At 24.1% G+C, this 22,607-nt stretch overlaps 2 protein-coding genes and 1 long non-coding RNA gene across 4 annotated transcripts; 2 read left to right on the top strand and 1 right to left on the bottom strand.

The window, feature by feature from the left end:
• Positions 1-999: 999 nt before the first annotated feature.
• On the bottom strand, positions 1,000-4,813 carry LOC114125841 (uncharacterized). 2 transcript variants are annotated; one of them, XM_050200680.1, is made up of 6 exons: positions 4,675-4,813; positions 4,468-4,616; positions 4,299-4,408; positions 3,641-3,841; positions 3,101-3,139; positions 1,000-1,189 (listed from the first exon to the last, which is right to left on the bottom strand). In XM_050200680.1, exons 1-5 carry the CDS (start codon positions 4,713-4,715, stop codon positions 3,131-3,133), a joined length of 510 nt encoding a protein of 169 aa, XP_050056637.1. In that variant the 5' UTR covers positions 4,716-4,813; the 3' UTR covers positions 1,000-1,189; positions 3,101-3,130. The 2 variants fall into 2 exon arrangements, with proteins under 2 accessions (XP_050056637.1, XP_027845438.1); XM_027989637.2 differs by lacking the exon at positions 3,101-3,139.
• Positions 4,814-7,678: 2,865 nt separating this feature from the next.
• Positions 7,679-10,503, top strand: LOC126550061 (uncharacterized). Its single transcript, XR_007604080.1, has 3 exons — positions 7,679-7,809; positions 10,057-10,322; positions 10,426-10,503. It is a non-coding gene; the product is annotated as an uncharacterized LOC126550061 (long non-coding RNA).
• A 3,674-nt stretch (positions 10,504-14,177) lies between these two features.
• Positions 14,178-22,448, top strand: LOC126550573 (uncharacterized). Its single transcript, XM_050202423.1, has 8 exons — positions 14,178-14,281; positions 20,106-20,197; positions 20,552-20,667; positions 20,867-20,942; positions 21,050-21,124; positions 21,245-21,676; positions 21,911-22,111; positions 22,270-22,448. The coding sequence occupies exons 1-8, from the start codon at positions 14,178-14,180 to the stop codon at positions 22,446-22,448; spliced, it is 1,275 nt and encodes a 424-aa protein (XP_050058380.1).
• Positions 22,449-22,607: the final 159 nt, after the last annotated feature.

Here is a 22,607-nt window from a genome sequence, read left to right as displayed (position 1 = left end):
TCGACAATTTTAAATTGTTAAAATGCAAACAAAAATTGTACATTAACAAAATGTATATTAAATTAGTTTACTTAATACTTTAATAATTACAACTCATCACTATCGATATTTAAAAAAAAATGTAAAATAATAAGGGATTTTATTAGATTTTTAATCATTTTAAGACGAACTTAGTTGCAAACTTTCTATTTCAAATTAAACCTTGAACATGACCTAGAAAACCTGTTTTCTCACATGTATAAATATTTCATCGTTAAGTAAACGATTTATACATAATATTACAAAATACCAAATATAATTTTATACTTATTCAAGTGGGCTGTAATTGATAGATATTTACAGTTTAGTTGATTTAACCTCGACACAAATCAAAATCATAAAAAAAAATTCTGGAAGTATTTTCTCATAGTATATATTTTTTTCCCCTGAACAAATAAATACTGTTAATCATTTTTTTCTTATATGTATATTTAAATAAAATTATAGTCCTTAAAACCACTAACAATACCATATGGCCATATTATTATACACCAAAATTAAAATGTCTTTAATATATTTATTTTGTATTAAGCCATAAAATATTATGTTCTCATGAGAACTAGTGCACTGGTGGATACAAATTATTAGGTATTTATTTATATACAAGAGTTAAGCTAATTGAGTAAAAATAAATAATAAATATACAGCAAAATTTAATGAAAACGAATAAAGTCATGTGTTATGTTATTGAAAAATATTATCTCACTATACGTATCTAGTATTATTCTATATCATATTCTAGTATAGTATACTTGTATAATATAATTAAAAATATTTAAAATTATTATTTAGGCTCTATTGCTTACAACGTGAATTTTCTATTTTGAAATACAACAGTCTCATAACAAATTGAGCTTGTCAGTCAGTACAAGATAATTAACCTCCTAAGATACATATAATATATAAACATTATAAATTTGATTTAGATTAATTTTAATAATTAGTTCGAAGGAGAAGGTATATTATTACAGAGCATTTATTCATGTAATAACTGAACTTGACATAATTTTATATATATATTGCCGACCGGTTCTTACTATTTAGATTTTAAATAGGTATACTCAATAATTGCAAATAACGTCATATTTCTTTAAGTACACGATGTGAATTATTCAAAAGCAATAATGTACATACATTATCAACCTTCATCCTGCAAAAGACAAATTATGTAGTATTTGCTGATTTTCCAATATTTTATGTAAATACATCTCTTATATCTAATATTTATATAATATGGGGGAGTTGGTACCCATTGTTTTTCCCAAATCGAAATTCCAGTATGGTATTTTTCCCAAAAGTCCGAAAACCCTAAACTTTTTTTTAAAACGCCTTTTCCCCGACAATTATTATTCTCGAAATAAAAAATTTTAAAAACTTAAAAATTGTATTATTCGATGAGCTACAGTTGTGATGTATTTTCGATAGATTATATTTTATACCTATAATAAAATACAAATATTACTATACATTATCATTTATTTCGTGAAATATAGTAAATAATAATTATAATAATAATAATAGTTTAAGTATAGTATTTATTTATGTACGGGTATCTTATCGTTTTATCTTTTCGTTCTATTCGGCTCCTGTTTTTTCAAAAAAAAACTACCGCTTTACAAAAAGGTCAATTTCTTAACGGCTCTGATTTTACAACATAAATTCATTTCCATTTTATACAGATTTAAAACTATCTCAAAAAAGGTGTGGTTAAAAATTGAGTTGGTGGAAACTAAGTAAATTATAAAAAAAATCATTATAAATCATTGTGAATTAAATTTTATTAAACTTATATTGCATTTAAGCATTAAAAAAATGAACAATATTATGTATAAGTAGAAATATAAAAAACATACATTGGATAATTTTGTAGGCATAATTTTTTTATACAATCCATATACGTATTATTTCACTCGATGAAAATTTGTCAATGATGTTCCTAATGAGCTCCTGCTTTTTTTTTTAATTTATGAGTGTTGGCATGACTTTAAGCTTTAATTTAATTTTTAATTTTTTCTACAGGAGCCATTTAGGAATTTACCTGTTCGTTAAATCTTTTATGACGGGAGCCTTTTGAAAATAAGCAAGCAATGAACGGGAGCCATTTATTGAGATGTACCAGTTAAAACGACATATGGATTTTAATATTTAATTATTACACTACATAATTTATTATGTTATAATTAATTTTTATTGTTTATACATATTATAATGAATTGACTTTAATATTGATTCAGGTAAATATTATTCGGAAAAAAATGTTACGGATTACTGACTTTGAAAAAGTTCATTTGGGAAAAATACCGGTCGGTAATCAGGGGAGTTTATTATGTATCTGCAGTCATTCGATGATAATAATATCAAAATTAATAATAGATTTATTTATTTAGTTTACAGATTAAAGGTAGGAATAAATAGTTACATTACTCGTATAAAATATTACCATGTTTAAAACAGCCTAATTTACAAATATAATAATTAAATAAATTTCATTAATTTAAATAGTTTATATGTAAACGTAAATATATTGTGTATGTTATTACCAATTGTAATAATTATATTATGTAAAACATGAAAAATATAGATATATATATATATATAAAGGTATAGGTACTTATATTTTTTTAGTAAATAATTTAGAAGTTTGATTAATTTAATTTTGTTTGGCGCAATCAACTAGTAGGTATATGTTAATTGGATTATGATTATATGTTTGTATTATGCATTATGTAGTTACATATATTATTATAACACGCTGCATGCGTATACATTTTAAATATTAGGAAATTAACGTGTAATCTCACGTATGAAAAATGATTTTAAAAAACAACATTGATGGTATAAAGAAAGAGCATCTACATGTATATGTATATTATAAGTGGGTACCTATGTAGCTACTTATTAAAAAAAAATTATTTAAACAAAGAAAAATAAATATTTCACCAAGAACTATCATTCAAATGATAATAAAAAAGTATAACAAATAAAGAGATTGATTTAAAATTATATTTATAAATATATGATTATCCTCTTTCCTAAAGTATAATTGTTTATTTTTAATTACCATAGGATCAGCTTAATTCAAACCTTTATTTCATCTTAACTGGAAAAACAAATATCATTCTAATTACACAAATTTATCTAAAAGCCTATTTAAGAATAAATAATAATTTGCACATAATAAGGTGATTTATAATTAACACTTAACAGATATTATTTCAAAGGATTAAAAAGTATAATTTTTTTGTAAAATTTAAGGTATATTTTACCTACGAATATAATATGTATGACGTAATCTTAGCAATATTATACTTGTAGATTATTTTAAACTATAAACTTTTTATCTCCCATGTATTTGTTTAAAAACGAAACCTTCCACAGTAAAATGTCTCCACAAGACATTTCAAATATGAAAAATATAAAAAATACAAAAGCAGTAAAAAATGGTAGAATTCCACGTAAATTAAATTTTCAAAAAAAAATATATATATATAGGTATTTATATCAAAAACTATGGTTTTTGAAAATCAACTGATTAATATTCACTGTTCACCACAACTAAAACAATCACCCCTGCTATGTAATTTTATACAGAAATTTATACTTCTAAAAGAAATGGCGATTCGTGTTTAGGGTCAAGACACGATTTCCTGCTTCGCGGGCGGTCGACGAGCGGACAGAGCGCTGCGTTTGAGGCCGACGACGATTTTTTAGCATAACAACCACCATTGTCGTAATCGTATATGGCCACCTCAACGTCGTCGTCAATTTCACCCGTGATCATGACAGCGGATGGCGATTCGTTCTGATATTACATTATATATCCATAGAAATGTGTTATAATATTATACACCCATATAATATTGTATATTATTATGTATGTCTATGAAATGTCCCCAAATTCTGATTTTACCGTTGGATTAGGCAACCATGAATACTCGTAAGCCTAAAATTACTATTGGAAAAAAATCCTATTCTTAAGTTACGGTATCAGAAGATTTATTTTCTCAAACTTCGTAATTATGAAAATATTATACAACACTTAAGCTGAAATATATAAGTATCAAGCTTCAAGTATGTACGTCAGCTATGATGGTGAATATAAAAAATTGCATAGGTGCGGTAAAGGTATTATGTAGTTCTCCTGAATTATTACTTATACATGAACTACTAATTGATAGCAGTAAAAATTTGGCAACTTCATGGACATACATATTTTGTAAACTATGCGACTATATTTAGTATTTTTAAACTCAACAGACATTCGATTTAGAGATTGTGGATACATTTTCTCCGTAATGGTTGACGAGCAAAGGACATATTTTCTCTTCAATCACGGCCAAACATTGCCGATGACAAACCATCTTACATTCTATAAAAAAAAAAAACAATGACGAATTACAGCGTAGATAATTATGGTCATAGACTCACCCTTACACTTTATTGTAGTGATCCACGGCCACACGTTTCGTACTCCACAAATCGAACACGTCTTAAGGATCCTAGACGGTATATTTAAATCCTTCCAAACGTGTCCGTCGTTGATTTCCACACAAGCTATCTCCAACTCGCTCTGTATACTTAAATACGAAAACTTTTCAAACAAAACAAGATATATTTAAAATTACACGTACTTACTAATCGATGTATGGATGAGATATTTTGACTTTATTTACCATTTATGTGTAAGTAAGTATAGTATTTTTTTTTTTTGTTAAGCGTTTGTTTTTTTAAAAATGTTATTAAATATTGATAAGTTTTATGGTATTTCATCGAAAATTATAAGGAACAAACACGTTGCTAACGAAAATATCTCGTTAAGATTTTCATCAATAAAATTAATTAATTTTAATTGTATTTATTAATTAATTTTATTAATTTATATAATAAAAAAAAAGCCCGTAATATTAAAGTAATACATAAAAACAAACTTAGAAATTATATTAAATATTATAAATTAGAATTAATATGTGCGTGTAATATGTACTTATCCTGCGTAATAACACTATTCGATACCAAAATGTGATAAAAAAATGTTGCATTAACTTTAATTAATTGTAATTAATTAATCAACTTTAAATAAATGACAAATCTTCAATAACATAAAATCAAAACATAGATGCTAAACAAAGTAACACAAAAAACAAAATCATTTAAATAAATATGTACTTGACATCATCAAAAATAATTATTTATATAACAAAAAATAACTACAAAAAATCTTGAAAATTGTTTTTTCAAATACGATTTAACGATGGTAAAAATATTTAATAATATTTAATAATATAATATTTAACTATTTCTAAAACTATACATCGGATACAACAGGAGTGGCCAACCCAAATGATCTTGTGGGCCACTTTGAAAATTCATAACAATCCTGCGAGGTGCGAGCCACATAAAATTATACCCATAAATATATAAGCGAATATAAACATTATAGTATGTTATCAATGCAATTTTTATTTTTATTTTTATTTTTATGTTGAATTATTGAACTTTTATGATTGCTGAAATTTTTTTTACTAAAATCTTGAAAGTGTTGAGGTCCTCTACTAGAAGGTTAAAAAAACATAAATATACACACATTTTTTCAGTTCTATGAAGGTTTCAATTCAAGATACAGCGTAGGTATTACTGTTTACTCATCACCAGCCAGTCTTCACGAAACGATGTATTTAATAAGACATAGACATATAATAATACCTCCCTTAAAAAAAATTACTTATAGGTAAGTTATAACATAATTTCAACAAAAAAAAATTTATCTGTAAGATATTTACTTAGATAAAGATAATGTTGAAAATATAGCACAAATTTTGAAATCACGCCACTAGTAAAATTAATTGTACATATTATCATATTACGTTTGGCACTAAAAATGAATTAAATTTAAATAAATAAACGAACTAATGTACTAATCTGAAATCATTATAAAATAATAAAAATAATTTTGACCAACATTGTTTTGATTGTTTTTTCATAAAACCAAATTTAACAGAAAATCATGTAACACAATATTTTTGACGTTATAAAATTATAATGTTTTCCTTTTACTTTTTAATGTTTAAGTAGGTATTGAAAATTAAGTTTATAATCAATTTAAATTTCACCTACACAAATATAAGAGGAAAATATGCTGACTTTTAATCATTCGTTGTATAATTGCTGTCATAATATATAAATGTTTAATGTACATACCTCCTGAATCCTTACAAAAGTAATTACATTGATATTACTCCAACATAAAATATATTTGATACTTTTAGTGTTGATTTCCATTCAGTCATATTATAATATTAACCGATACGTATAATTAACTAAATAATTAGCTTTCTAACTAAAACATATAAAAAACAGTTCAAAACTACCATAACTTTAGTTTATAATACTATCATACTTATTTTAAATTGTTGCCTAATATTAATTTAAATATTTCAAATAAACACAATTTTACAATGGAATATACTTTTGAAATTTTAATTAAGAAAAGTTAAATGTGATGTCCGCCCCTTCAATGCAAGAACTTGTAATGAATAAAGGGCGTATACCATTTGAGCAACAAAATGATTAAGAAATAAATCGGACTACTATACGTCATGAACATTAATTATAAAAGTTCTTCTATAAGTTATTGAATGTTACATTAACATTAAATTGAATGCGATAAAAAATTAATTATTGTAAAATTAATTTAAAAGAATATCTATATAATATAATACATTAACTACATTATATATTTATATATACTATAAAACATTTTAGATCAGCGAAATATCAAATACCTATTTATTTGGAATCCTTAATATTTATACAACAAAATTATTTCATAATGTAAGAACCGATGGAATTCAACATTTAAATTATATATACTATGAGTCTATGAAGTATAATTAATACTTGTTTAATATTTACTAGTACTTATCTAATTTGAAAGCCACCACATTGGTCTGCTACTTGTTAAACAAAACATTATCATCAACGGCGCACTTAACTTTTTAAAATGTTTACGTTTTTAAATAAAATGTTTTTTTTTATCCTATACGGTTATTATACTTAATAATATATTTGTTAGATTTTAGATATATAACTATTATAATAGATATTAAACAATTATTTTTGAAAAATAAAGTTTATGAAATACCTATCTTATGGTACACGGTATACTGAATAGTATTATAATACCGATGACATAGATTGAATATTTTAACGAAATTAAATGTATTCTATATATTTTATACATTTTATACGTCTATACATTTGTTACATAACCTACCATAATATGTGTTGTGCCTTAGGACTTAAAACACCCACTGTTTATCAGAAACATGCTAATAATGGTAATGAATTATTTTAAGAGTGCATACACTTGCTATTTTTACATTCCAACACTTTCTGTTCTTTTTATTGATATGTTCAAGTGTTATGCAAATGGAATATAATATCTCACGTCACAATTATACACTGGATAACTATATGAATAAACATAGATTTATAATCAAAGTTAATAAAATGTTAAATTTAAATTTCTAACACAAAATGTCCAATATAATTAAAATAAAGATAGATATGCAATTTAGTAACTATAGTACCTAGTACCTACATATAATAATATGTATGTTAAGTTTTTACGATAAATAAAACAAAAGTTTTAAATTCTAAGTAGAGCGAAGATTATATTGCACGTAATAATATGTGTTGACATTTTAAACTTTATAAATGATCGCTTAATTAACATAAACATGGTTAAAATACAAGTATACATGATATCAAGTTAGTATATTAAAATTTATTTTAAATAAAACTTGACAGCCAAGTATAAAATAAATAGTATATATTATCTAATGTTTATTGATGTAAATAATAAATTTAAAACAATTTACATATTATGTTGTTACAATACAAATACTAATAAAAAATATAAATATAAAATCAGCCATCATTCGGAATAATCGGATTAAAAAAATAGTAAGATGCAATTATTTATAACTGCAACTATTATATAGTTTTTAAAATTATTTATAAGTTATAACTTACCTATACTGTAATTATTACACCTATACAGTAGCTAACACAATATTGTAGTTGCTATATATTTTACGAATATAATATATGACCAACGTTATTCAAAGTATAAAATATTTTATGATCATTTATTATCATCTTAATTTTTCCAATAGTTGTGAACAATTTGTTACTTACTTGAAAATATCTTTCTGACGATTTTAATGTTCTAGACCTCTAGAATGATTAATTACGAGTATCAAGAATTCAACTACGATTGAGATTGATCATTTTTTTTTTTTTTAAATTTATAATAATGGGTTTTAATAATATAAAGTTAGTTTATACTCACGAGAAGTCCTTCAGTATATTATATTACCTTAAACTCTTAATATCATACGCTTAATATTAGTCTTTATTTTTATACATTACACTGACAATATAAATTTAACACATAGATATAGTCATATTATTTTTTGATAATTGATACATAGGTACTTGACAATAATTACAAGCTGTAACAAACGCTTATCAAATTTATAGGTATACGTATACCTCATAACTAAAATAATGATATTTAATAACGATAACTATTAAAGATGAGAGATCATTTGCTTTAACCATGATAATTAAAACCCGATTAAGTTATCCAATTTCACGATCAACTAGTACAGACAAATAACATGTAAATACACTGTGTATAACATGTATGTAATGTGCTGGTAAACATTCAAATATTAGCTACACAATTATAATACGATAAAATTCCTTTAAATTATACTAGTAATCAGTGATAATATAAATTAAAAGTTAAAACAGAAAACAGAAATACTTTTGAATGGTTTAGTCAGAAAATATTAGAAAACAAATTAGCTTTGATCTTTTGAAATAGGAATACAGTACTTTGTCCGTTCAATTCGAAAAATATGCCAATATTTTCAAGTTAATTATTGAAAACGATTTAAAATTAGAATACTTTTTAAATCGATATTCTTTCGAATTAATAGGACAAAGTTAGGGTGTCGACTGCACGGACGATTCTCTTGTGCAAACACGCTTAATGCTTATAAGTTATAACTTATAGTACACGAAAATTATCACACTACACACGATCTACGTCACAAATAAAAAAATATTTACTGTTTATAAGTGCAATATATCAAGATCAATAGCATAGAAAACTAACTATATGAGTACGGTTGCAACAATTGACAGCACGATTTGCGATAATCGGCTTCGCTTTGAAAAGATCAGCTCACGTGGACAAGTTCCTGCAGAGTGTTGTGCTTGTGACAATCGCTTGCTTTTCTAAAAAATATCCATAAGATAACACGTCTCTTAGTAATATAAATCAGAATGCTCACCTCTGATCATATCTACTATACGCATATTATATGCCACCGTATAATAGATAGGTACTTTACATACTCACGGGTGTTGAAATAATAATTATCTACACTATATGATTTGATTTTTCCTTTAAAATTTCATTTGAAATTATATGAATAACGAAATAAATATGACAGATTGACAGACATACTGTCTTGAAAATGTACATCAACGCGTATAGGATATTATATTTAAATTTGTATCGATACTTTATTAAACAAGTTGTTTTTGTGATATAAATATAATAACTAATTTATAAGTATTAATGTACAAAGTACAATAAGTACATATTATACTAATCCGTAAACGTATCTATAGTCAGTAGATAATTTAAACTTATTTACTTTTATGAATTCAAAATTAATCGTAAATTTCAATAATTACTAATTAATAATTATACAGAAATTAATTAAATCATCGATAAATATTATTTAATAATTAGAGCAGAGGACTTGTAACAGTTGCATATTTGTGTTGCATTGTCACAAAAATAACAAAGTACAAAACAAATAGATTTCATGCTTTCACAAAGCTAGTTTTGAAATTTTATTTTACATATAAATGCATATTTTGAGTATTTTATTTTTGTTTTTAAAGCATAATATTTCTTCCATTTTATACTTTTAGTAGTGGCTTAAAAGCGAGAATGCAAGGAATGCGCCTGCATTAAGTCTATAATAAAATATAGACGACTTGTGGACATTATGCGATTATTGACAATTTCGAATTTAAAAGCTCATCAAGTAAAATTTAAGCTGTTATAACTGACTTAACATTAAAAAGTTATACAAACTTACATTTTTCTTTTACATTTATTTCGATGAGAAGGAAGGCCCTTATGACGTGATATCGTATTGCTGATAATTTAATACTTAAAGTTGTAACAAATAAAGGTAATTCAAAATACCTTTATACAAAATATAAATAAAAATATTGTGGATATAACGATTACTTATTTTAATTTTTATTGATAATCTATATTATATTATGTATTAGGGTCGAACATTTCACGTACCTAAAGTTCCAAAAGTTATCTCAACTAGACACGGCACATTGACATCTACAATTATTTAAATATTTAATAAATTATTGATAAAATGTTAAGATTAAAATGCAATGTTTAATAAAACAATAGAGAATGCAATATCAGCCATTGAACAATTTCTAATTTTTAATAACAGGTATAATAATATTGTATGTAAGTATTATATAGATTACGTTAAACATTTCACGATTTTAAAATTAATTTTACATATTAGACAAATAATTGATTTGTTTTTATGTACAATTTTAGTTACCAGCGTGACTTTTATAACTATAATAACAACAAAAATAAATCTTATTAACAATTCATGAGCGAAAGTATTTCGTATAGGTACGCCATTAGATTATTTATATATTTTATTTTAAAATTACTGTATTTATTTATCATATATAACCATATATTATAATATATGTATGCGTGCACCATCAACATAATCGTTGATAACTATTATATAATTAATAAGAATGGAATATTTTCCCACTATGAAGTATAAAGGATGATGACTTATTACTCATGTTATGGCAATTAGTGCGCGTGGGACTAATATCCAAATTAATAGTTTTTCAAAAATTAAATATTTAAATTTATCAAAATAATTCTAATTTACAACCTCGATGAATTAAAATAAAAATGGTCATGTAACTATTAGATCAGTGTAAATACTAAATAGTAAAAGTTACTAATACATTTCAGCTAATTAGGAAGGTATGATAACACTTAAAATACCAACTAGTATTAAACCATTTTAGCGATGCAACTGAATCAGAGAATATTGTGCTTCTAAATCTATATAATATCTCTCATTTTTTAAAAATTAAAAACACCAATCAAATGTAGGTAAAAAATTTTAATAAATAGTTAGACATCAGTTCGTGTTTGATAATCGAATTACAATGGACTGATAGAAATTCTAATATAATATAGTAATATACCTTTTAATATCTATTAAAAATCGTATAATCGTATATCCTTAAACATTATATAAAAATTATGTGTTGATAAGTAGGTACTTAATTATTTTTTTATGAAAATATTGTTGACTAGGCATTTTATTTTCCTTACTTTTCATTTTAATGTGTGTAGTATGTAGTATGTTCATTGTACACTGTACACTATAAATAGTTACATAAACGTAAAATATCATTGTGATTTATAAACGTTGTATATAATAATAATATGCAAGTTCTAGAGCAACTAGAAAGAAGTGTATAAAAAAAATAGTAAATGCATAATATAATTTAGTTCATATTTGAATTCATAATGTATTAGGTACATATTATATATATTATAAATAACGCAAAATCGTGATGTTCATATTATCATAACTATTATAACATTAAAATGTTTTTATTTGTAACCTTTACAATTTACTTAGTTTTCAATAGTTATATATTAGAATTTAAAATTAGATTATGAATAATTTCACTCCATTTCCTCGTTGTCTTATTCGATTGATAGAGAACATACATGTACAAAATAAATATTCATATTTCATTTCCTATATCAAATGTAATACCTATTGTGGCATTATTTTTTTTTTTTACATTTCCTCTAGTTGATATGTCGATCGGTTTATATATATACTGCAGCACGTGTCGCATAATCAAACGTAATATATTGAAATATACTGTAATAATATTATGTTTCCTTCGTGAAACTCGCATTCCCTGTGCGATGATGAATGCAAGCAAGGGTAAGAGGAAACGATTCGTCAGATTTCACCACAAAATTACGGGACTACACACACATAACTACATAAGCCTATATATATCATAAAATACCTTCAAATGATTCACTGTCACAGTGGACCATAGAAACGGTATTTTTTTTTAATCCTCGTGATAGTGCAAAGACTCACTGGAAATTACGTAACACGGCGATGACCGTCCTTATGCATTATGCAAGTTTGTGAAATATAGTGGCGACTTCCTAATGATATTATAAACAAAAAATGTTTAACGATAAAATCCTCATCATACCTCACCTACGTATATAATCCATAGGAACAGATCGATTAATTAAATAAATTTACAAAATGTATAACACTACTTTCTTCAGATTTTTAAATGTCTTGAGCTATAACTTATATATACAATAGTAGTACAATAGTATTATACTTATGTATAGTAAATTTAACAAAAACATTTGAAAAGAGAATATTTATTTACCCAATATATTTAATTAAAACGGAATACAAAATTTATTACATAGAAAATTAAAATTAAAATAAACTAATGATATAAGTAAAAATTAAAAATTAAAACATCAATGGCTTGAGAATGTTTCGATTTTCTATAAATTATAATTAACAAATGGATAGTAAAATGATAGATGCACTTTTTTTATATGATCACTGTTTCACCAAAATACTTTACTAATAATTTACTTCGATTATAATAATTTATACCTTGAAAATATATATATATATATATATATATATAATCATAATTTAATTGTTGTAATAACTTATCATTTAATTGTACGCTAATCAAAAATTTAATTCATATAGGTACAATTTTATTATGTCAAAATTAAAAACTGACCTAAATGACAAAAATAAATCAGTGAACAAACTTAAAAGTTAAAAGTTGGTTTTCCAATCAGAAAAAAAATTGTCGGACTATGAAATATCAATGACAATGATACTTTTTAATTAAACCGATTATTAATAATTGGTAATTTTTTTCATTTGGTTGAAATAAAAAAAAAATAAGTAGTAGATATAAGTTTATATCTACTGATTAAAATAAATTAGTTTTTGCTTATAAATTAAACAATCGTCCAATAAAATATATATTTATTATTTATATAAATAATTTTAACTCAATATTAAATTTATCTCTTTGATTTTCTTAATCATTTACAATGTGTTATTTGTACTTATGTATAATGTTATAATGTTTAAGATTAAATGGAAAATTCAATTATTAGGTACTTACTTTAAGACGGCATTACATTAAAACACCATATTACAAGAAAGTATAGTTGTATTTATAAGTAAAATATCATCAAATGAAAAAATAAAATAAAATTATGAAATGACTAGTGTAGAAGAAATTAATTTATGGTGAGGTATGATTCAAAATCAATAGATACATGCATATTATGTAATATTTGATAAATAATTCAAGAATTTATTACTAGAAAGTTATCATATATGGTAATATAATAACTAAAACGTAGGTATATTTAAGTTTACTTTTGAGACTTGAAAAAATGTAGACATCAGAAGTACCCATACGAATTGGCTGACCATTTATATCGTAATTATTATGTTTATTGAACACATTTCAACAATGCTCAACAATTATTTAGATAAAACATTCATAGATTTAATATTATATTGAGTTTGTTAATTTAAATGATTTTAGTGTGTTTATTTTTAGAACTTTGTAGTATGTCTAGGATATAAAATAATATCTAGGAAATGTTAAAAATGGATCTCATTTCTCAATAGTAGATAAAAATATACAAACTATTAAATGTAAATATACATTATTACAATAGCATGTTTTTATAATGTGTATAAATGTATATACCTATTACCTATTATAAAGAGTGAAACAGAAAAACCTAGAAAATGAAAAAACTTTTGTTTTAATCACTATTTTAGCAATATTTTATTTATTTTTTAAATTTACAAACGCCTGAGCTATAAGTAAGGTAAAAAATATTTATTTTATTTTATAATGCATAAAAAACAATGGGGGACAGAGTGGCCGAGCGTTCTGAGACATCTGTTGCAATGAGCACCGTCGCCGGTTCGAACCTCGGTCACGGGCGGCATCTCTCTTCGAGCAAGTCACGGTGTCTGAAGAGAGAAGCCGCCATCCCCCACTCCGGGCATGGCTGAAACCTAAGGGTACCCAAATAGAAATTCTGCCAATTAGGCGTCCGAACCTAAGCCTTAGCGCCTACTCCCGGCTATATACGCCATACGAAGAAAAAAAAAAAGACAATTTAAAATTTGGTTTCATTACTTTGATTAAAATTCAAAATTATTAATTTGTTAATCACATTTTTAGAAAAATACCAATGGTAAAACCGTTTAATTAAATCTAGTACACAGATTATTTTTTACAATATTTAAAATATCAAAATTTTTAATAAATAAATTTTATTCATTTAAAACGTAATAAATTTTTTTTAAATATTATTTTTAAGAATTATCAGACTAGAATAAATCTTAAAATATTTATAAGCCATACAATTGTATTTATTTATAAATTTAACTTGTATTAATTTTACATTTTTATTTGTTAAATCTTTATATTGCACTTTATACAATATGTACCTATGTATTATAATTTCTCTCATAAATATATTTTATATATACCTACTGACTTGATATTGCATAATTTAATCAAGACTAGATGATGATCTTATCTTTAACTGTACAAATTAAAACTAAAACTAAATTCATACATTAAATATAATTATATATAAGACCACATAAGTTAATTGAAACAGAAGATTGTATTAATATAATACATAAATTGGAATTATTATTTATTCATTTTTAGGCACCATTTTTATCTTTGTTAATTTTAAGTAACATTGCAAATATACACTCAACAGATCATATTTTTGTAAGTTGTTATAAAAAGTAAGTAAACGAAAACATCAAATACGGTCAAGGCATCCTCTTAAAGCATTTATAGTTATTATTGAACTAATAAATTAATGAAATGAATACAGAAGATACTTAACACCTACCTATGAGCTATAGTGTTGGAAATAACTCAGAATTGCACTAGATTCAGCTATTTTGTTATAAGAGAAAATAGCTAATTCAGCGGCTGATGCATATTTACCTATTTCCACATCATATGCTCAATGCTGTGATTATTCAAAATAATGATTAAAAAATATTCTAATTTCGTCATCATTGGTTTAACTCCTCCTTAATTCAAGTTTAAATTATAATATGCATGTCATTTATTTTTTGTCTTATTCTAGATTTTTAAATGTTGGTTAGATTTTTGATACCAGCTAATTTTAAAACGACTGAAATAGTGTCCTGAAGCTTATAATATTGTAAACCACCAACATGATGAGAAATGCCATCGTAGTAAAAAAAAATTACAAAAGCTTTGGGCGTCCATTCCAGCCGTTCTATAATTGATTGGTACCAAGTATCTAACTAGCCCATCATACAAATCTAAGATACAACTACATAAGGAAAAAGTGTCGCTTCTGTTATAATTAAAATTAAGGTGGCAATGAAAGCAGCGGTGATGAGAAAACTACTTTTTAACAAACGCCGTAAAATTTTGTTTAAAACAATTGAATTTTTCAACAATCGTCCTAGAATTTTATGAACTTTCATGCAATTTTAAGTATTTTTCTTGTATTAAATTTAAATGATTTAATAATATCTGAAAATCTAAAAATACTTAAAATTGCATGAAAGTTCATAATATTCTAGGATGATTGTTGGAAAATTCAATTGTTATAAATAATACAAAACTTTGTCGCTTTGTCATTAAGTCCATTTTGGTTTTAGAGTTATGGTAAAAAGAACCAAATTGACTCAAAATATTTCGATGTATCCGAATTTAGTATTCAAAACACGTATTGCCATTTAAAAAAATGCAAGTTGTATTGCGCATGAGCACATGGAAAGATCTAAAAATGAAAAAATCATCTAGAAATGTGTATTTAAACATTCCCTAACCTTCCGAAAGCCGCATATCAATCCGATGTCACTGGACAGAATAATTAAGTGTTTCATTTAAAATGAATGGCACTGTGTATAATCATAATTAATTTATTGTAATAACTTATCATTTAAATGTACGCTAATCAAAAATTTTATTCATATAGGTACAATTTTATTGTATCAAAATTAAAAACTGACCTAAATAACAAAAATAAATCAGTGAAAAAACTTAAAAGTTGGTTTTCCAATCAAAAAAAAATTCAACAATGATTCTTTAATTAAACCGATTATTAATAATTAATAATTTTTTCATTTGGTTGAAATAAAAAAAAAAACAAGTAGCTGGAATGATTTTATACCTACTGATGAAAATTAGTTAGTTTTTGCTTATAAACAATATAAACTAAACAATCGTCCAATAAAAAATAATCAATATCAAAGTAATCTTTTTCATTTTCTTAATCATTTACAATTTGTACTATTATGTACAATGTTATAATTTTTAAGATTAAATGAAAAATACAATTATTACCTACCTTAAGACGTCATTTCATTAAAACCTCATACATTACAAGAAAGTAGTTGTATTTATAAGTATAATATATTATAATGTGTATATAATAACATCTCTTAGACTCTTCCATATTACAGTTAAAACAGCGATTTTACATGCTCATAAAACAATTGATATATAATTTTGTGAAAGTGAATGTATATATTATGCAATATAAAAATGGAAACATAAAGTCCGTAACAGCAAATTTTTGAGACAAATTATAATTATTTAAAATAGTAAAATATGCGACCATTTTAATTTTAAAATGAGATTTTCATGCAAAATAACAATATGAGTACTGATAAACATATTCGAAAGCATTTAAACTGCAACAATAACACATCATGTTAAACAGTAGTATAGACATTAGACACTTTTCAAAATATTTCATTTAAAATTATTTTATGGTTACTATTTGATAACCTTATGTCAATATTAGGTAACCTATAATAAAAAATATATATATATTTATTATTTATACAACAATTGAGATACAAAACATTGAATAAATTTTATCAAATTAAAATACGTAAATGGTAGATTATATTATTTATACTGCATTTGTAGTGAACTTCAGTAACCTATATAAGCCTGCGAATTTAATGATTTTAAATAGTGATAGATGATACATTTTGTGTTCTCAGTAAACAGAAAATTACGTGAGGCGATGACAAAATGATAAATTGCCTAAATGTATCCCCTTAAATAATAGCCTTGAGATATTATCTTTTTTTACTATTTTATACGGTATTTTATTTTATTTTTTTATGTTTTTATTACTGAAAGGCATTATTAAATCTAGAGTTAATATAATCTGATATAATAAATACAATATTTTCGAAAAAAAATGTACCAATTTACCACCATAATTTGAAAAGTAAAATAAATAACCAATATTTATTCAAAGAAACATATCACGAAATAAGCTTAATTAAAATTTATAAGGGTTAACATTTTAACAGACAGTCTATATTCAGAATCGTTTTTCGTATAAAATAATATACCACTGAATTCAAATTTAACACAAATTAGTGACTCACTTGATAGTTTTACCTAATATATAGGACATAAGTACAGCAAAGTGATACCAACTTGTTTAACTTTTTTCATTGCATGTTCGCACGGAAAAAAAAAATTACTAAAATATTATAGTTAAATGAAATGTAGTAAGTATAACTATTTACTAGGTAAAATAACTAAAACAGTATAATTATTACAATTATTTAAATATAGTTGTTTTTTATAGTAGTGTTTACTATATTTTATAGTAGTTTACTTATTTTATGTTTGAATTAACTAAAACAATATAGTTAAAATGGTTTACTAATATTAGAAGTTAAAATTACTATAAAAATAAGTAAATATAATTATTTAATATAAATGAACTAATTTAAATGATATAATTATTATAACTATATAAATATAGTTGTTTTTTAAGTTATTTTAAGTAATGTTTACTATATTTTATAATTATTGAATAGTTTAATGTTTGAACTAACTAAAACAATATAGTTAAAATAGTTCACGAATAATACCAATACTTAAAATTAAAACATATTACTATAAAAATAAAGGTAAGTAAAAGTATACGGTATAAATGTATAAAATATTAATGTATAATAATGAATATCACATTGTTTACCATTATTCGGGAAAAAAAGTTTCTGCATTTTCGTATTAAATTCCCGGTCCCGTTAGTCGTTACATGTATAGATACCGTTTATGTATATTGAATACTATATACTTGTTATGCTCATAGTTCAATGACATTGACAAATTCTTACAATTTGGACAATTATTTCAAACGAACTAATCTGTTAATAGGTACCTAGTACCTACTGTTCTACTATTTACTAAGATCGTCAATTATTGTATTATATAGATAGGTACCTATATGGCTATATATCTACGGTAATTTTCTTTGAAATCAGACAATTCTTCTGGCTATTCATTAGTTTTGCAGAGTTTATACGATAAACCTAACCTTCATGACGTGATGTAAGTACCTACCTACCTAATACTTATACGCACCATGTATGCATAATACGCGTGTTGTGAAATATCGAAATATACCGAAAATTGTAGCTTTATGGCATATATCGTACATTTAAAACCGTGGTAAAAACCCAGACCACCGTCAAGCTTGTTGACAAAGATCAACAATTCACGATTTCGCGAAATTAAATTCGGCGAACATCGCAATCTTATCTGTTGCAAACAAATAATAGGGGCTCGAACGCTCATTGCTCATTACTCGATCGACTACGGTTCATCCATTTATTGCAGTTTTACACAAAATCTCTGTCGTTTTTAATAATTTATATTAATTATTTTAAATCAAAACGACAAACGGCTATACACAGTCATTATAATATTATATCCTCGGAGATATTACTATACAGCATATGATACAGAGCTGCACCTATAGACATCAAACGGTAAGTTTGTATATTTATTATTTATATTTTTAAATTAAATTATTTTTATACAGTTAAATTAATCAATTAAATATTATATAGAATAAAAAGTATAGTAATAAAAATATGCCTGCATTTATATGCACAAAAATTCATAATATAATATTATAATACCTATATTAATTTAACATTTTAAATAAAAGAGTAAATAGTAATACTAATTATTATCAATTATCATCATAAAGTTTATAAAAATATAGTAGGCAATTACAGTAAGTTAGCTTCATTAAGATAAATATCCAGAATTTTTTTTAGGACACTGGGGAAACTAATATTAATGTAGATAGTTTTTAATATTTGCAAGCTGTTTCAGAAAACTATATTTGGAAATAAATTAGTAAGATATTTATGAATTCAAAGAGTATAATATTGTATTCTCTTACAATTTCGATTTGTGTCTTAAAATTAACTCGAGATAAGGAATATCTCTCTGTCGCTTTAGGCATTTTAAATTTGTCTAAACATTGCCTTAAGAGGATGTTTACTTAGACCAGTGAGACCCACGCATAACATAGTAAATTTACACTCAGCAGAACCAATTTAGTGTTGTCACTTTTAGTATTAGAGAGAATTCACGTATTACTAAACTTTAATTTTAGAACATAACCTGTGTTGCTATGTTAGGTTATTTTAAATATTTGAATTTTTTTGTAAGTTTTATGAGTAAGTAATTACAATTTAAAATTGCTTATAAATAACATTAACATTTTAAATATTGAAAAAATCCGACACTGCAGATATAATGTTTTTTACTTAAAATTTAACCAATAATGAGAGAAAACCAATAATGCACTGCCATCCTCTTAATACCAAATACTTGACAATACTATAATTTATAATTGTTACCCATCATGGTTTTTTTATACATTCATTTTGTGTTGTAAAATACCTAGATAATACATTACCTATTAATAAAATGATATATTGTGATAAAAGTTACTTATTTATTTTATACTTAGACATGGATGACTTCACAAAAAAATGGTTACTTAATATTGGATTTAAACATTTGATCAATACATTTGAAGGTAATTTTTATAAACTTTTGAATTAAAAACTTATTTAATAATTTATTAATTCAACATAATAATATAAAAAATATAAACAATCTTACTAAATACCATATTATGGCATATGGTGTAAAATGGACTGAGATTAACCAAGTTTGTTTTTTGTTAAAAAAATATTTGAAAAATGTTTTTTCAATCTAATGTACCTACCTCTATACCAATATTTCAATACTTCAATAGTTTCAAAATTTAGAAAAAAAAAACTTGGTTAGTAAGATTACAATGTTTGAATGATGTTTTTCAATAAATAGTTATTATGGACTAGTCAAGGCATATAGGTATCTTATGTTAATTGACAATATTTTTTTTTAGAAGAAGAAATCAATAAAGCAACATTATTTATGTTGACTGAATCAATGCTAGTAGACTTAGTTCCAAAAATTGGACAAAGGGCCAATTTTTTAGATCAATTAGAAAAATTAAAGAAACCCATTGAAGTAAATATATACCTATTTAACAATTTTATTTGTGCCTACTATATTAAACATTTAGGTTTTGTACAGTATGGGTATTTGAAATTTAAATTAATGTGTCATTAATCAACATTTAAATTTTAAAATAATAATTAATTCACATATCAACTTGCTTAAAAATGTTTTTTTCCATATTTCATGATAATTTTATAAGGTAATTGAAATTGAAAAAAATGCACTATTGACATATGAATCGTTGATGAATATGGATGTTGTAATAGATGAAAAAGGTAATTAAATTTTTTAAAGAAAATGCATTTCATACTATTATTAAGAAAAAAATAATTAAAGTGTATTGTACATTTGAATTAGATACTTATTATAATTTAAATAATAGATATATTATACAATGTAGCCGGACCTTCTCAAAATAATATAGCTGATCCTGTAGAGGACACTAAAAAAAATTCAGGTATAATATACATTTCAAATAATTACTATAAAAAAAATAACACAAAAACATTGTTTATTAAATATATTGTATGCATACAGTTACTCTTTGATATTTTTTTGTTTATTTATGTATCTATAGATAGTTTAAATCCAAACAGAAAAAAAAATAATATTTTTGACAATTTATTTGAGGATGAAGGTTCCAATAGTGATAGTTGTAGTAACTTAACCGTTGATGAAAAATCTAGTAGTAATATTAAATCCAGTAAAGGTATAATAATATTTAAATTAATTAATCATTTGATTTTTCTAAAAAAAATTATATATTCTTCCTGTATCTATAAAATGGAGAATAATATGTGTAATAATTGTACCTATGTAGATAGTTTTATCAAACAAATATTAAAAAAATACCAAGATGGTGTTATTATACTACAGTATTACACTTCAAATGGGACATTAAACCAAAAGATGAGAAACCGGCTTTGCGGAGTTCTGATAAAAGATGCTCTACACAGTTCTGAATATGGAAATAAAATAACCAGGTCTCAATTTTCTAAAATTGCAAAAGGTACACATTTTTTTTATATAAGTGAGATGAAGAAGTATGTACTTATTAAGTACATAATGTATGCATGTAATATGTTTTAAACTACAACCATAAATATTAAAATTTAAAACCATAATAATAATACTATTTAAATGTACAAATGTACAATATTTTATTTATTATTTTTAATCGAAAACAACAAAATAGCAATTAGCAATTAATATTTACTTAATTCTTTTGATGCTTACATAATAGGTATAGAAGAGTTATTTCCTTCAGAATCTGAATATGTTTATTTCATTCCATATTTTAGAGAAGGCAAAAAAGTTAGCCCTAATCGAGGTAAACTTTATGATAAATATTGTAATATAAAAAAAGAAATGAATAAAATCAATGCAGCCTCTAAAAAACTTAACTCATGCAATAGAGATGACCCAGTTTTTACAAATGAAGAAGGTTATGATTACATTTTAATTAACTAAATTTAAATGTATCTTTTGACAAAACATTTTTTATTGAATTCTTTAAAACTGACAACTCAATAAACTTTTTTATCAACTTCATAAGCTTCTTAATGTAGTATATACTAATTATAATAATTCTTAATTAAATAGACATTTTGGATTCAATAAATTGGTTAAAGCATAATATTGAACCAGAAATAACTTTACATAAGCTGTGGGCAGAAACTGCAAGTTATCGCATACAAAAACAACTAAATGATAAAAACACACTTAAATATCCAGCTTTAAAAAAGTCAACAGGTCACATGCTTGTAAGTTTAACTATATAAATTAAAGAATTTGTTTTTAATTGATACAAATTGATATAAGTTAATAATATTGATATTTACTATTTTCTTCACACTAAATCTTTATTTTATTTTATTGCATTATATTTTGAACATATTACATTAACAAGCGTATTACTATACCTACATACTTTTTAGATC

This window comes from Aphis gossypii, chromosome 2 (assembly GCF_020184175.1).
Source record: "Aphis gossypii isolate Hap1 chromosome 2, ASM2018417v2, whole genome shotgun sequence".
Lineage (NCBI taxonomy): Eukaryota > Metazoa > Arthropoda > Insecta > Hemiptera > Aphididae > Aphis > Aphis gossypii.
The sequence above is the reverse complement of the archived record's forward strand: the minus strand, read 5'-3'. Positions and strand labels throughout refer to the sequence as shown.